Consider the following 15,225-nt stretch of genomic DNA (forward strand, 5'->3'; position numbering starts at 1 on the left):
AAATGCTGGTTCTAAGAATTTTTTATTTTGCAGGCATAAACATTTTAATATGATTTAAAATTTTGTAAGAAGCCAATAAATAAAGAAAATAAATTTGTAAAAAAACATTAATTTAAGAATTTACTATGCTTTCATGATTCAACATCCCGATTCGCCGGTTCATATCACTTGACCCCAAGTGATCCCATCTCGCGTAAACTACACTGCAAAAATATAATTCTCTCAGTAATTAACTACATTGATTTCAAGTTAAATCTTAATTTGGAATACAAGTTTAAATGAAAGAATTATATCAATTTGTACGAATAGCTTACTCAGAAATTATGTAAAACCGCAGTGCATTCTTTTTAGAATTGATGAATTTATCCCCTAATTTTGCATTTTCTATATTTTCGCCTTCGGGTGAGCAGTGTGATTGCATCCTAATTGACTTAATTACCGCGAATGGTCTTAGGGCATAAAATTCAACTATCTTGTAAACATTCTATGTAATTGTATGCCAGTATTGAAAGAAACAATCAATCTGATCAGAAAAGGCTGCAACTTGTTTTGAAACTGAAGCGTAAAAGGTTACCAGCGAAGATATTCCATTTGGCATCAGTTGTACCATTATTGGCGACTTTATCGTTTGCACCGGCAAAATGGAAAAGTACCCATTATTTATTCTTGAATGACGAACTTCTTAATACATAACTGTAGAAGACTAGGGGTGCTAAATGCTCGCCATAATTTTAGACATGCAATTACATTTTACATAATGACGAATAGCTAGCAGAGGCCAAGCGACAAGTTGCCAGCACGCAGGCGAACAGAGAGAAACTTTATGACTTATGACTTACTTTTTTCTGATCATTAACTACTAAAGAGTTTTTGCCAATAGATCGCATTAAAGTGCACTAGGCAAAGATATTTTCAAATAAATGGTACTAGGGAAGTACCAACACCCGTGGGCGAAGAAAAGTCAGCTGCGTGAGCAGGCATATCTTAATACTTACGAAAGTAGGCGTTCATCATAAAAATTGTGCAGTGGTAAGCAATGGCATTAAATTGAAGCATGTAGGCAGGTTCAGTGAGTTGTATGGCAAATGCAGGTGGTGAGCTCAATATAGCTAGTAAGAGTGCAGGATAAGCAATAGTGAGACATCATGAAAATGGCGCGAAGACAGTTTGAAGCTGTGAATGGCATAAGAGTTCAAAGTCCTTCAGAAGTATGCAGTAGTTAGATAGGCCATAAAAAGTTCAAAAGTTCGTAGAATCATACGATAAAGTAAAAATTCATACAAAATAATTTTAAAAAATGAAATAGTAACATAAAAATCTTGAATAAAAAATTTTCTTGATTAACATAAGTATAAGATGCAACACAAATAATAGGATAGAGTCCAATTAGAGTTCAAGTAAATTTTAAAATTAAATTTTACAAGTTACCACCATAACGAATTGTGATGAATTGTCCTTGGGCGTTTGACAGTATATTCAATGGTTGGATCATAATCCAACATTTGTTTAATTGCGTTATACTGACTATGCTTCATCTTCTCGAAGAAGTTGTGAGCTGTCATGAGTATAAAGTTATGCACAGATGGAATATCCAGGTCATTATGAATTATAGAGTTTCTCACGTACCAAGGTGCATTCACAATGCTACGTAGAATTTTATTTTGAAGTATATCCAATTTTTTGCGCTCAGTTTTATTGGCGATTGCCCATGCTGGCACTGCATATAGCATGATCGGTCGAATTAGAGATATGTATGTTTTCTTTATTTTTAGACTGAGCTTCGATTTTTTGCCGATAATAGGATAAATTGCCATGTAGGCTGCATTTGCTTTGTTTAAGATATAAGAAATATGATCTTTGAAGTTGAGAGATTTATCTATGTAAACACCTAAATATTTATAGGAATTAGCTAAAAGGATTAGAGTTCTATCTAAGTAGATATCAGTTTTAACTCTTAATCTTGTTTTGTATCTCCGATAGAGCACAATACAACATTTAGAGGCGTTGAGCTTAATTTTCCAAGTCTTGCACCAGTGATTGATCATATTGAGATGCATTTGTAAATTACTTAAAGCGAGCTGGGGACTTCTGGATTCAGTCAGTACTACAGTGTCGTCAGCATATTTGAGTATTTTCGTGTTGAATGGGTGCGGGAAATCATTGATATAAACATTATAGAGCCGGGGGGAAAGAACGGATCCTTGCGGCACCCCGCTATGAATTCTTTTTCTGACAGATAAGGCGTCACCACAGCGAACTTGAAAAGTCCTGTTTTTCAGATAGGAACTAATGAGTTTTACGAAACTGTTTGGAAGCATAAAATTATTCAATTTATGCAGGAGGCCTGCATGCCACACTCTATCAAAGGCCTTTTCGAAATCGAGATAGCATGCAGCCACCCCGTTTTTCTTAGTAAAGGCTTGCGAAACAAATTCCACCAAATTGAGAATTTGATGAGTCGTGCAGTGTCCACTGCGGAAGCCCAATTGCAGATCATCTATTAAATTGAGTCTTTCGAGATGGTTAGTGAGCCTTGAGCAGAGGATTTTCTCAAATACTTTTCCTAATGAAGGTAAAAGACTGATAGGTCTGTAGGAAGTGATGAGTTTAGGATCTTTCTTTGGTTTTAAGATATTGACTATTATGGAGTGTTTCCATTGCTGAGGGAAATAATTATTTCGGATGCAGGCATTAAAAATATTGACTATGTTAGTAATACAACGTCTAGGAAGAGCTTTAAGTGCTTCATTGCTAATCTGATCATAGCCTTTGGCTTTCCTAGGCTTGAGTTTGTGAATAATTTCTCTTACTTCTCTTGGTGAAGTAAAGGGAATGAAATTTGTTATAGGATAATTGTTAATACTGTCAATGGTAAAATTAATTTCTTCTTCTTGGGAGTTATTCTCAGGCGGGTGAGGTTGAAATATTTTCTCTAATTCATTAGCCATTATATTAGCAATCTCATCCTCAGATTGATAGGAGATTCCCATGTGATGAATTGCATGAATTTGATTTGGTCTGCTATTTCTTAGAGATTTAGCAATTTTCCATACTGCTTGATCTTGAGGATCCAGGTTTGATAGGAGAAAGTCCCATTTTTTGTTTCTGAATTCCATAATTTCCTGCTTGATTTTCCTGTTTAAAACGTTGATGTGCCTTTTGGCACGAGGGTCTGCGGACCGCTGCCATTCCTTATGTTTTCTATTCTTCTCTGTAATAAAATCTTTTATATATTTAGGAAGGGAGAGAAAATTAGTGCTTTTGCAGGGATAAGTCGCATTATTGATTGCATCTTTCATTTTAGTGGTGAATTTATAAATTTCATCTTCGATATCACCGCAACGATTATAATTATTTCTGCAATTATAGTCTTTCATAGTATCAGAGAATTGGGTCCAATTTATCTTAGTTCTGTGTTTCTTTAACGGGGGATAAAAGCCATAAAAGTCGAAGTTCACTGGAAGATGATCAGAATTTAAGTCTGTTATTACTTCTAAGAGAGGGGTATGAGGAATATTTTTAAGAAGTACAATGTCCAAAACTTCGCCGTTTCCGTTAGCACCAAATCTTGTTGGAGAAGTGGGAGCAGCAAAATTGAGGTCGTTGCTAATTAAATAGTTATGTAAAATGTTTCCATTGCTATTAGATCCTCTAGAATTCCAAGCATTATGCTTTGCATTCAAGTCCCCTGCGATGATAGTCGGGAAGTTGGTGGAGGTTAAGATATCCAGGTCATTATTAGTCATCAGATTATTAGGAGGATTGTAAATAGAAATAAATAGGTAGGCTTCATTTAAAGCAGTATAAATGATAGCTGAAGTAAATTCGAGCAGACTATTGTGAGAAAGATCATATTCAGTATGCTTTAAGTGATTTTTAATGATAATTGCAGTACCACCCCATCTACTTCGGGTTCTGTCTTTCCTTATAATATTGTAGCCATTTATTTTAAATTTATCGCAAGCTTTAAGGTGAGTTTCACCTATCATCATGACATCAATGTTGTACTTATCCAAGTAATCTTTAATTTCTTGATATTGTTTTATGACACCGTTCGCATTGAAATAGGAAATTTTTAAGAAGCTATTGGTAGCTGAAATCATCGCGTTTATATTGCTATGAGGTCTAAAAGTCATCGTCTAAAGAAGTGAAATATTCAATTGCGGCCATTCCGACCTCGAGTTTACCCATGATGTTTTTTGCTTTTTTAAATTCTGTAAAGAATTCTTTCGCTTTTAGGAGTTGGGTTTTTATCCACTCAAAAAATGAAACTTCTTTAGCTTCACTTTCTTGTTTATTTTTGTTTTCCTTTTAAGTTGTCCAGCTTGGTTGATTTTTAGTATTTTCGTTTTCCGTAGCTCCAGGGAGAGTAGGAAAATCTTCTTTATTTAATTGAAATTGTTTCTGTTCATGCTTTTTCTCGTTTTGATTGCTCTTATTGAAGACTCTTTTGGGTAGGTTATCCGGATGGTATTTACATTCCTTCGAGTTGCTCGGGTGGCAATTGCCGCACAGAACGCAGAGCGCTGGAAGTTTGTCCTTGTTCTTCTTACAGGTGTAAGTTTCGTGCGGTTCGGCGCATTTAAGACACCTAGGTTTGTAATGACATAGATCTCGAGTGTGTCCGTATCTCTAGCACCTGTGGCATTGCACAGGGCCAGGTCTGGATTTGTAAGCACGGACTATGACGTCTAATCCACGAAGTTGCTTTATTTGGTAGATTTGTTTACCCTTTTCGTTTCTTTTGACCTCGACTAAGAATATAGGTAGTTTAACAATTTTTCCTTCTCGGAATCTTTCGAGCTGACGTATCTTTTCTACAGGAATTCCGTGTTCAGTGAGTTCTTTGTGAATTATTTCCACGTTTGAGTTTCTAGGCAGTTTCTTAATTACTACTTTGATTGATTTTTCGGAATTAATTTTGTATGTGTGGAATTGCACACCTCGTTTGGCCAGAACCTCCGTGATTGCGCGATAGTCATCTTTATCCCAGACTTTGATGTTGAGTGTATCTCCTGTGAGATTTCCTCACAGGAGATACACTCAACATCAAAGTCTGTGCCTTTGACTTTTTTTACTCCTAAATTTTCGATTTCCTCTTTTAACGTATCCCAGTTGGCTGTAAAATCTGAGAGAACAATTGGGGGAATACGTCCAGTGCTTTTTTTGGCGAGAGTAAATCCTGCGGACTCTGAGTTCGATTCCTGCTCCATGCAGTCATCGTCCTGTAGGTCATTGAACTTATTTTTCTGTACGGGTAGTTCAGCTTCCGATGAATTTGAATGCATTCGTTTATGCGTGATGCGGGGGGTTTTAAACCCGTCGCTGTCAGTAGTAATTTTCTTTTTCTTATTCTTAGATATAGTCGAATGCTCTATATTTTTTGCATCGCTTTTTTGTGTTTTATTAGATGCTTTTGCTTTTAACATAGCATCGCTTTCGTTGTTATTTTCCATAATAAAATTGTTTGTTTGATTTTTATGCATGACGGCCAGATTTAAGAATGCGTCGTAATCTTGAATGATGCGTTCAAGTTCCGCTATACGTTTGAGATCATCGCTAGTTTTGTTTTCAACTGAGTTGAATTTAAGGAGATCAGCAATGGCTTGATTTTTTAGGGTTGTGTAAGAGCTAACATTGGGTGGGAGATTAGCTCTCTCTAAGTGTATATTAATTCTACCGAAGGCTTGTTCGGCGGCTGAGATTTCATTATCTAAATTTGCGGATGGCTGACACTCACTCATATTTCACCGAGGTAAAGCATAGCGAGGGAATCAAAAAGCAAAAATATCTTACCTAAATCCAGAGCAGCAGCTTCGGTGAAATACCGGAAGGCGTACTCCAAAGAAAAGCAAAAATATCCAAATGGATGCACAGACGATGCGTTGAAAAACCCGATCTGGACGTGATTGAAAAGGCAACCAGCTCAAAGCAAATTCCAACTCAGAATGTGTACCAGAGAGAAACTATGCTATTATTAACTATTTATACAAAATAAGTGCACAAAGTACAGCTAAACTGTGATTGGTTAAATTTTGAGCTTCAGTTCCATTTACATTATCAGAGTTAGACTTTTCTGGAAATGACGTAGTACAAAAAGAGGTTACTGTTTTTAGAATTGAGAAAGGAAATTTATGTTGCTAATTTAATCTTTTGCATATTCTTTATTTTTCTTACATATCCCCCCTTCAAAAGAAAGGTTGGGACAGAAGGGTGGAAGAAAAAGACAGCTGTGTAAGGAAAACAGATAGCTGTATAGAGAAAGAGAACAGCACAACAAAAATAGGTACTCTGAATATTATTGTAACCGCCTTAGTTGAAATCGCCAAACTGCCAGATTCATGCACATAACAATTCTTTAGGTAACTATATCGGTGACTGTAAAATCTGAATAATCAACATTGCCATTTTTGTGCATGCTGTTTTGGTTGTATTACAAGCTCTAATGGAAAATTGCGATGTTTTTGGTCTTCAGCTAAATTTTGAAATATGCACCTGCAAACGCCTGTGAAGTTTTTGCTGGACTATAGTATTTTGCCATAAAGGCAGGAATATTCAAATTTGCATTTTGAAAAACAATCCTTTTAGAAATGTGGCATGAAAAAGTATATTGAGCGCGTCCGCATTTGAAGCGGTAATTGGTTCGTGGATAATTGTCTGCCATTTACTACAGCAGTCAGTTTTATATATTGCTGGTGTAAAGAATTAAGTGTTACATTTTGCTTGGTAAAATTAAAAAAGGTCCTTTAAGACTAAGGTAGACTGTAATAATTAAAAGCGTGAGATACCATTTGTAAGAAGTTTTATCAATTGTTTTCCCAGATAAATATCAAACTAAAATTAAAATGTATACTTAATAACACATATGATATAAAATAACTTAAGAAAGTTATTTCAAATCGAAGACGATTTAAAATTATTCTTTTTCTTAAAAAAAATCATCAAATTGTGCGAAGGTGATTGAGATAATGCCAAATCTACTACTACTTATGATTGCCCTCGCGGAATCTCGAAAGCCGTTTGCAACAATAACAATACTGTACCGCGACCATTTATTTAAAAATAAATTATTATCATTCTTTTCCTTCTTAAAAAATCACCAAATTGTGACAAGGTGGTTGTGATAATATCGCAGTACCAAAAAATACAAAAGGTTTTCTCAAAAAAGGTAATGGTTTTATTATTTTAATGAACAAAAATAAATAAATAAATAAATAATAATAATAATAATGTTACCAGATGCATTACCAAAATGGATATAAAAATACTCAAAAAAAAAGTTTCCCTCCAAAAGTAGTCAACAAGTTCACAAACGCTCTCTAAATTCTCCAACAAGTTTGTGCCTTTTTGGTGGAGGTTTGGATAATTAGAAAATACTGCAATTCTTAATTGTTATAAGCAGTTTTATTTTGGAAAATAACAAGATAAATATTATTAAAATGTATACTTAATAACACATATGATATAAAATAACTTAAGAAAGTTATTTCAAATCGAAGACGATTTAAAATTATTCTTTTTCTTAAAAAAAAAATCATCAAATTGTGCGAAGGTGATTGAGATAATGCCAAATCTACTACTACTTATGATCGCCCTCGCGGAATCTCGAAAGCCGTTTGCAACAATAACAATACTGTACCGCGACCATTTATTTAAAAATAAATTATTATCATTCTTTTCCTTCTTAAAAAATCACCAAATTGTGACAAGGTGGTTGTGATAATATCGCAGTACCAAAAAATACAAAAGGTTTTCTCAAAAAAGGTAATGGTTTTATTATTTTAATGAACAAAAATAAATAAATAAATAAATAATAATAATAATAATGTTACCAGATGCATTACCAAAATGGATATAAAGATACTCAAAAAAAAAGTTTCCCTCCAAAAGTAGTCAACAAGTTCACAAACGCTCTCTAAATTCTCCAACAAGTTTGTGCCTTTTTGGTGGAGGTTTGGATAATTAGAAAATACTGCAATTCTTAATTGTTATAAGCAGTTTTATTTTGGAAAATAACAAGATAGAGAAAAATTTTTAAAAATTCAAATTTTACAGTTTTTAAGAAAAATACAAGTTACTATTGTTACCTATTTCCTTAGGTTATTAAGAATAGTAATATTGATTTAATTCATAAGTTCAATGCATAGATTTGTTTTAAATCTCAATGCACAGTTTTTTTAAAGTCCTTCTCACCAATCTAAACACAACTAAAAATTTTGGTAATATCCTAGTATACGGTGCAGTTTTGGCACGATGTTGAAAATTATCGCCAACACCAAAAGTAATCCAAAGAACGTCTATGTATATAGACTATACACTATATACTATGTGTATATACATAGTATATGTATATACACACATAGTAGTACACATACACATAGTGTATATACATAGTATATACACTATATACATAGTATATACTATGTATAACTATATATATTCTTTGAATGACCCGTTTACTACTCATCGTATATGTCGCGTTTTTTACTGCTCATCATAAAGTCGCCAGAAGTAGCCAAATCCGTGTGCACCGGATACTAGGATTAAACCAAAATTTTTTCTTTTAAGAATTTACATCTTTTTGTTTTAAATCTCAATGCACAGATTTTTTTAAAGTACTTCTCACCAATCTAAACACAACTAAAAATATTTTCTTTTAAGAATATACATCTTTTCTACAGTAATTTATAATTTTATTCATTTACTTTCATAAATATACGAAATTAAACTTCTGAATGTATAGGAAAAAAAAATCATTTGGCCGAATAAAAGTTAAAATGCAATTATAATAATTAAGATGCATTAAGCAAATTTCATTACTATTATTATTATTATTATTATTATTATAAAAAAAATTTGAACATTTGTTTTAATTTTATGCTTCGTAAAAGTACCTAAAATCTTGTTTTAGATTTCCTTGGGACCATCAAACTGATTTAATTATAAGATTTCTTTAATATAGGCGCAAATTCATATTAACAACTACATTTTTAATTCATAGAAATAACATTGTATCCAACTACTTTGTCCTGTTTCTCAGACAAAACAATTTTAATATATTAAAAAAATCCTTAAATATTTTTTAAAAAAAAGTCAAATTTTCATTTACCTAAAGTTAAAGGCACTTTTTTCGTATCGTCATTATGCGATTCAATGGACGAGTTAACTGGTCCTTCGTGTACTTCGACGGATACATCTCCTTTACATGCAACTCCAAAAGGTGCAGACACATTTCCAATAGCCCTTGCTGTTAACATAAAATTTAATAATAAACATAAAGAAAAAAACAAAAGAAAATCAGAAAAATAAAACCTTTACTTTACCATTCAGCAAAAGAGGGCCTCTGATATATAGAAATGCGTATTTACTAAAACTAGAAAAAGCCATTTAAACTTTAAATATATTTTTTCTAATGGTTATTTCCTACAAAATGAAAATTTAATTCAATATATTTGTCATTTCATATTTCGCAGAATTCTACATTTAATAGTCCTGCATTTCGACAGCCATATGTTGTTTTGCACTAGCACAGTCTTTTGGCTAGACAGCTATTTGTTTACAGCTTTTGCACTCGTACGTTCATAGACAAAATTTGAATCTGTTTCTTATAATTTGTCTAATTTATGGGTGAATATTTTATAATAGAAAAGCAATGGTGAAAAGGAATTCATGCGTAATCAGATTATGTTTCTAAATAAAGTTATTCTTCAACACGAAATTTAAAACATTTAAGTCTGTTTCTATTTTTGGAGTAGATATCGGAGATTGCGTTAGTCATTCAAGGAATGGCAATAAATCTAAGATCCCGTGTTTTGTTTATAAACAAAAAAAAGAAAATAAGGTAAGAAATGCCGGACTATCCAAAAATTGTTATATTTGATTAACTGTACGTGATATAGAAAAATTTTTGTTGCATTCGAAATCGCAATAATTTGTCTGTATCGTCAAATTTTTGTGTCAATACTGTGTTTACTATCATTTTTTTTTTTTTTTTTATGTGTGAAAGCAAAAATTTTATTTTTTAATATGAGATGTCAGTGTGTATCACATCCATTGGTATTTAAAACTTTAAAAAAATTTTTTTAGTATTTTAAAATTCTTTTCGGAATTAAAATGAAACTTGAAAAGTTAGAGATAGTCATTTACTAGTCCTTTTTTTATTGGGAAACCTTCTTTTTATTGGAAAACAATGAGGAATTTTTAAGCCAAGGTCAGATACGCTTTGTATTATATAATCATCAGCTATAAGAAATTATATGTTTTAGTTCGCATAAATTTAAGCAAATTAGTTAAAGTCAGTGTCAAGTTATTAAGATAAAGTAATAAAACTTTCATAACATTCAGTTCTTGAATTCAATTAATAATTAATTTTATTCTGCAGAATTATTATATGCAATGTCTCATAAATTATATACAGTGTCTCACAAAATATGAGATACTTGAGAGTTACTAAAATACTGTCAAAAATTGCAAATATGTTAGATTTAAATTATAAAATATGGTATCCTTAGAAGTCTATATGTACTCATCGTTCTTTTTAAGTGAATGTTCTTTTTCAAAAATAAAATATAGTGTCTGAAAATTAATATTTTCCTTTTAGGTTGGTAAATCAAGCCAAAAAAATAGTACCGTGTGTGTGTATATATATATTTTTTAATTTTTGTAATATTGTATTATTATTAATTTATAAAAATGTGGTATAATCATTTTGAAATGGATTTAGTTAGATGTTTTATTATTTCTGCCTAATCTATTTTCACTAATTTTGTGTTACTAATTTTAACTGTTTTTAAAGAACTATTTTGTTTCTGTTTTATATTTCATTTATACCAAACGTGCGTGTTAGTAGTTATATATTTTAACAATATTAAACAGCAGCCAGAGCTACACATTGATAGTGATATGCTCAGGGTCATTGTCTCGAAATACACTTAACAGAATTTGGAATTATTTTGCAGATTAAGGTTTTTTGACAATGATTTCAAATGTCATTTCAAAATATTCAGTACCATAAAAGCCTGATTATCTCGCATCCAACCAATGGGAAGTAACTGGGATATTTTAGAAAACAATTTGGTACTTATGCATTAATGCAACTGCCTTCACAGTTTGTTCATTTTTTACAAATGAAAAGATCAAAATTACCTATATGGTGCAAGTTGGTGGTTTTCATGCCTTTTTCAGAAAGATTCCCTAACTATTGATAGTTATCATATGTCGGTAAACATTAACAACATGAAAAGAAAGTATACTTTACCAATTTAAAATACAAATTTAAATTATTAAAAAAGGCTTATGTGATACATTAAAAAAATTAAAAACTTATATTCTTCTTCAAATCTATCTGTAATATTTTTGTCTTGTATTTCTCTCAAAATATACAACAATCTGTTTTTACTATAAAAAGCATCAGGAAAATCTGGAGACTCAGCTTCATGCAATCTTAAGGAACAGCAGCTGTCTAGGAAATGCATTATCGTAAAAAATTTTCAGCAAAATTCCGTATTCCTGCAGAAATTTTACCACAGTTTCTTCCATTGCTGACAAATTCCACAAGTTCATATTTTAAAACTAAGCAAAATAATATAACAATTTGCTTATAAAAACTGTTGGAGCTTGGAATGTAACAAAAAGAATACATGCAAAATTGGCAGTATTCTTTGACTCAAGTATTGCTATGAGCGTGGGTGCCAGAAGAATGGTTATGCATATGCTTGTCATAATTTGGTACATTGTCAAAATATGGCGACTTCTATAATTTTGTTGTTTTAATATATAAGTGCTAAACATTTTAACCTGAAAAATTTATTAAATGAGAGATTTGCAGTGCCAGCTTGTAATACTATTAACACATATACATTGTCATAAAAAAAATGTGATTTAGTGCCAATAATGGATTAGCATGATGTCCTAACACAATCATGAGAAGTTTCTTCAAGTTTAATGTAAATTCAATTAATTCTTGATAAGCAAGTTTAGTTTTTATTAAGAAGAATATAAATTTTAAGTTTGCCTCACATTTTGGAAAAAAGACATATTTTGGACCGTGTAAAATGCAGTATTTTAAAAGCTAAAGATTCCAAACATTAAAAAAAAAAAAAGCCTTGATAAGTGATTTTGAAAATGGATCAATAATGGCAGTGTAATGGGAAAAATGATGAGTGATTTAAATTTTTATATAGTCTATCCATAATTTGTAATTTAAAAAAAAATTTTTTTTTTATTTTTTATTATTATCTAACTAGATAAAGAATGATGAGTTTGTTTAAACTTCTGTTGGAATGATTGGCAACATCTCTGCCAACTTTCATGTTTGATGGGATTTCACAATCAAATCAGGAGTTCTGTTTTAATGTTTAAGGTCTATAAAATGCATGTGCTATGAGATTGAAATGTGTTTTTTTTTCGAAGTCTTTTATAATTTTAAATGCAGACTTTTGATATTCAAATTCATTACAAATAAGATTTTTTTTTTTTTTTTTTTTTTTTTTTTTTTTTTTTTTGTAATTTTAGAGTGAAAATATTCTTTATTGATTTGGCTTTTCTAACACGAATTGCATTTTTTATATGCTTGAGTACCAGAATTTTCATATAGCTGGAATTCGAAATTTCATAAGTTTTCTAGATAATCCTGCTTTTAGAGCACTAATGTATTATCTATTGATTGTGAAACTGTTGCCAAGTAACAAGATTTATAGCCGATTATCGATGAACATGACATACAGTGGTCTGTGACATAATATAATGTGGCCTTCAAATACACTGAAGTGCCACTGAATTAAGGATAGACATGGCTATGCAAATTTTATAACACTGTGCGGCATCTGTGCTCATGTAAAGAGGCTTTGGTAAATGCACATATGATTTATGTAGTTGTGTAGTACTATAGTTGTTGTTAATCAGTCGTTTCAATTACCAGTATGGGTAAAACTTCTGATTTAGACAGCTTCAATCTCAGACATTTGCAAAGGACAATTAACCTAGAACAAACGTGATGTGAGAAGGCTCAGCCATATTGTACATAGTCAACGAAGCTAAACGTTATCTCAAATTATCACCCAGCTGAATCAGAGTGGCAGTCGTACAGTCAGTAAAAGGTTCATGCAACGCTCGCTTCACCATATGGGCTTCGGAAGCCGTAGACCCACGAGAGTACCTTTGCTGAATACAGAGAATAGACTCTAGTGGATTTGAAATCAGTAGCAAGGAGTGATGAGTCTCGATTCCGACTAATTAATACCGATGGAAGGCTGAGAATATGGCGTCAGACTCATGAAGCCTGTATGGCAGATTGGAACTGTGCAAGGCCATGGTGCGAATCATAGTCTGAAATGTTTTCTGTTGGCAGTGTTTGGGATCTTTGGTACTTGTACCAACCTCCCTCAGTATGATTCGGTATGTAGAGTTGCTGGGCGATCATCTCCATCCATTTATGTTTTCCTGTCATTCACACGGAAATGGAGTATCCCAGCAAGATAACTACACCTCTCACAGGTCCTAGTTGGCTACTGCCTGGTTGGATGAGCATTCTTTTAACTTCTCTGTCATAAATTGACTACTTAAAAGCCCTGACTTAAATTCTACTGAGCATCTATTGGACATTTTGGAGAAAGGTTCGAAACATCATCACACAACACTAACTACTCATCTTAAATTATAGACAGCTCTATCCAATGTTTGGCAAGCCATTCCCGTAGAATGCTTCCCAGAAACTTATTGAAACTATGCTTTGTCATTTGGCAGCTATTATAAAGGCCAGAGGAGGCCCAACTCGTTATTGACTAGCTCTGTCCCTAATTCAATGGCATTTCAGTGTATGTTTGGTTAGAGTAGCTTTAAGGGTGCCCCATAAATTATTGCTAGGTTATTGTTTCATTAATCGCCAAGTTGTTTCATTTATGGTAACCTGAGTAGTTGAATGTTATGGAAACCCTATTATGATGTAATTGGTTCCACGATTGCGATGACTTTGAATCATGGGAAAAGGTTTGTAAGGGTGTATGTGTTGGTTAGGAAGTATGTTGGTTATTTTGTGTGTTACATGGTAAAATGATTGAATGTGGTAAGATTAATTAGAAGTTTCTGTACAATTTCGAGTGAAAGGGAAAAAGCATTGGTTAGAGTAGACTGAAGGGTACCCCTTGTCACAAAGTTGTTGTTTCATGTATCGTCTGCTTCTTGTTTCATTTATGGTAACCTGAGTAGTTGAATGTTCCGTAAATATACTTTTACCTAGAATTGGGTGCTCTTTTAACTTTTTAAGTGAAAATACAGGGGTTGGACAAAAATATGGAAACACCTTTAAAAAAACATGTTTCTTTGCTTAATATGGTGTAGGAAACCCATTGGCATTCAAAACAGCTTGCAGTCTTATCGGAATAGATAACTACAGTTCCTGTATGTTTGCCAAGGGAATATTATACCATTCTTCCTGCAAAACGGTGGCAAGTTCAGATAACGATGTTGGGGGTGGATAACGAGAACGCAATTTCCGTTCCAATGTAGACCACAAAGGTTCGATAATATTCAGGTCTGGTGACTGTGGTGGCCAGGGGAGATGGGACAACTCATCCTCGTGCTCAGAAAACCAGTCCTGGACAATGTGAGCTGTGTGAACAGGGGCGTCTTGGAAGACACCATCACCATCGGGGAACAAAGTTTGTACCATGGGATGAACTTGATCGGCCAAAATGTTCACATAAGTCTTGGCAGTCATGTGCCCTGACACAGTTATCATGGGGCTAGCAGAGAACCACGATATGGCTGCCCAAAGCATAACAGAACCCCGCCATTTTTCACTCTTGGCAACAAGCAGTCTGTATTATAGGCTTGAGATGGTGTTCTCTAGACGTAAACTCGGCCAGAAGTGGGAAACAATGTGAAAGAAGACTCGTCAGACCATATTACTCACTTCCACTGCTCTATAGTCCAGGTTTATGACTTAAACACCACCTTTTCCTGTTACGGGCATTAGCATCACTGATGAGTGGCTTCTCAATTGCAGCATGGCTAGCCATTCCCTGTTTATGAAGCTCCCTTCTAATTGTTTTGGTACTCACAGGGTTCGGTAACAAAACATTCATTTCAGCAGTAACATTTGCAGCTGTGGTCTTCTTATTTTCCGTCACAATTGCCCTTAATGATCGTCTGTCACGATCACTCGGGACACACTTTCGTCCGCGCTGTGATTTAGCAGATGATGTTTTTCAGCTTTTCAAATATGCG

The 15,225-nt window shown here is 33.1% G+C and overlaps 2 protein-coding genes across 2 annotated transcripts in view; one reads left to right on the top strand and one right to left on the bottom strand.

Annotated features, from left to right (window-relative positions):
* The window catches only part of LOC118183976 (GTPase Era, mitochondrial), a 48,837-nt gene extending 39,305 nt beyond the window's left edge, over positions 1-9,532 (bottom strand). Inside the window, exons 1-2 of the mRNA XM_035353603.2 lie at positions 9,324-9,532; positions 9,110-9,247 (exon numbers count right to left, since the gene is read on the bottom strand). Coding sequence (XP_035209494.1) covers positions 9,110-9,247; positions 9,324-9,387 — 202 coding nt within the window. The 5' untranslated portion in view covers positions 9,388-9,532. The remainder of the gene's footprint in view (positions 1-9,109; positions 9,248-9,323) is intronic.
* A 314-nt stretch (positions 9,533-9,846) lies between these two features.
* The window catches only part of LOC118183975 (G protein-coupled receptor 143-like), a 59,688-nt gene continuing 54,309 nt past the window's right edge, over positions 9,847-15,225 (top strand). Inside the window, exon 1 of the mRNA XM_035353598.2 lies at positions 9,847-9,886. The gene's annotated coding sequence lies outside the window, so the exon portion shown is untranslated. The remainder of the gene's footprint in view (positions 9,887-15,225) is intronic.

The sequence above is a fragment of the Stegodyphus dumicola genome, chromosome 1 (assembly GCF_044657685.1).
Source record: "Stegodyphus dumicola isolate Sdum_Otavi_A_Nest chromosome 1, ASM4465768v1".
Lineage (NCBI taxonomy): Eukaryota > Metazoa > Arthropoda > Arachnida > Araneae > Eresidae > Stegodyphus > Stegodyphus dumicola.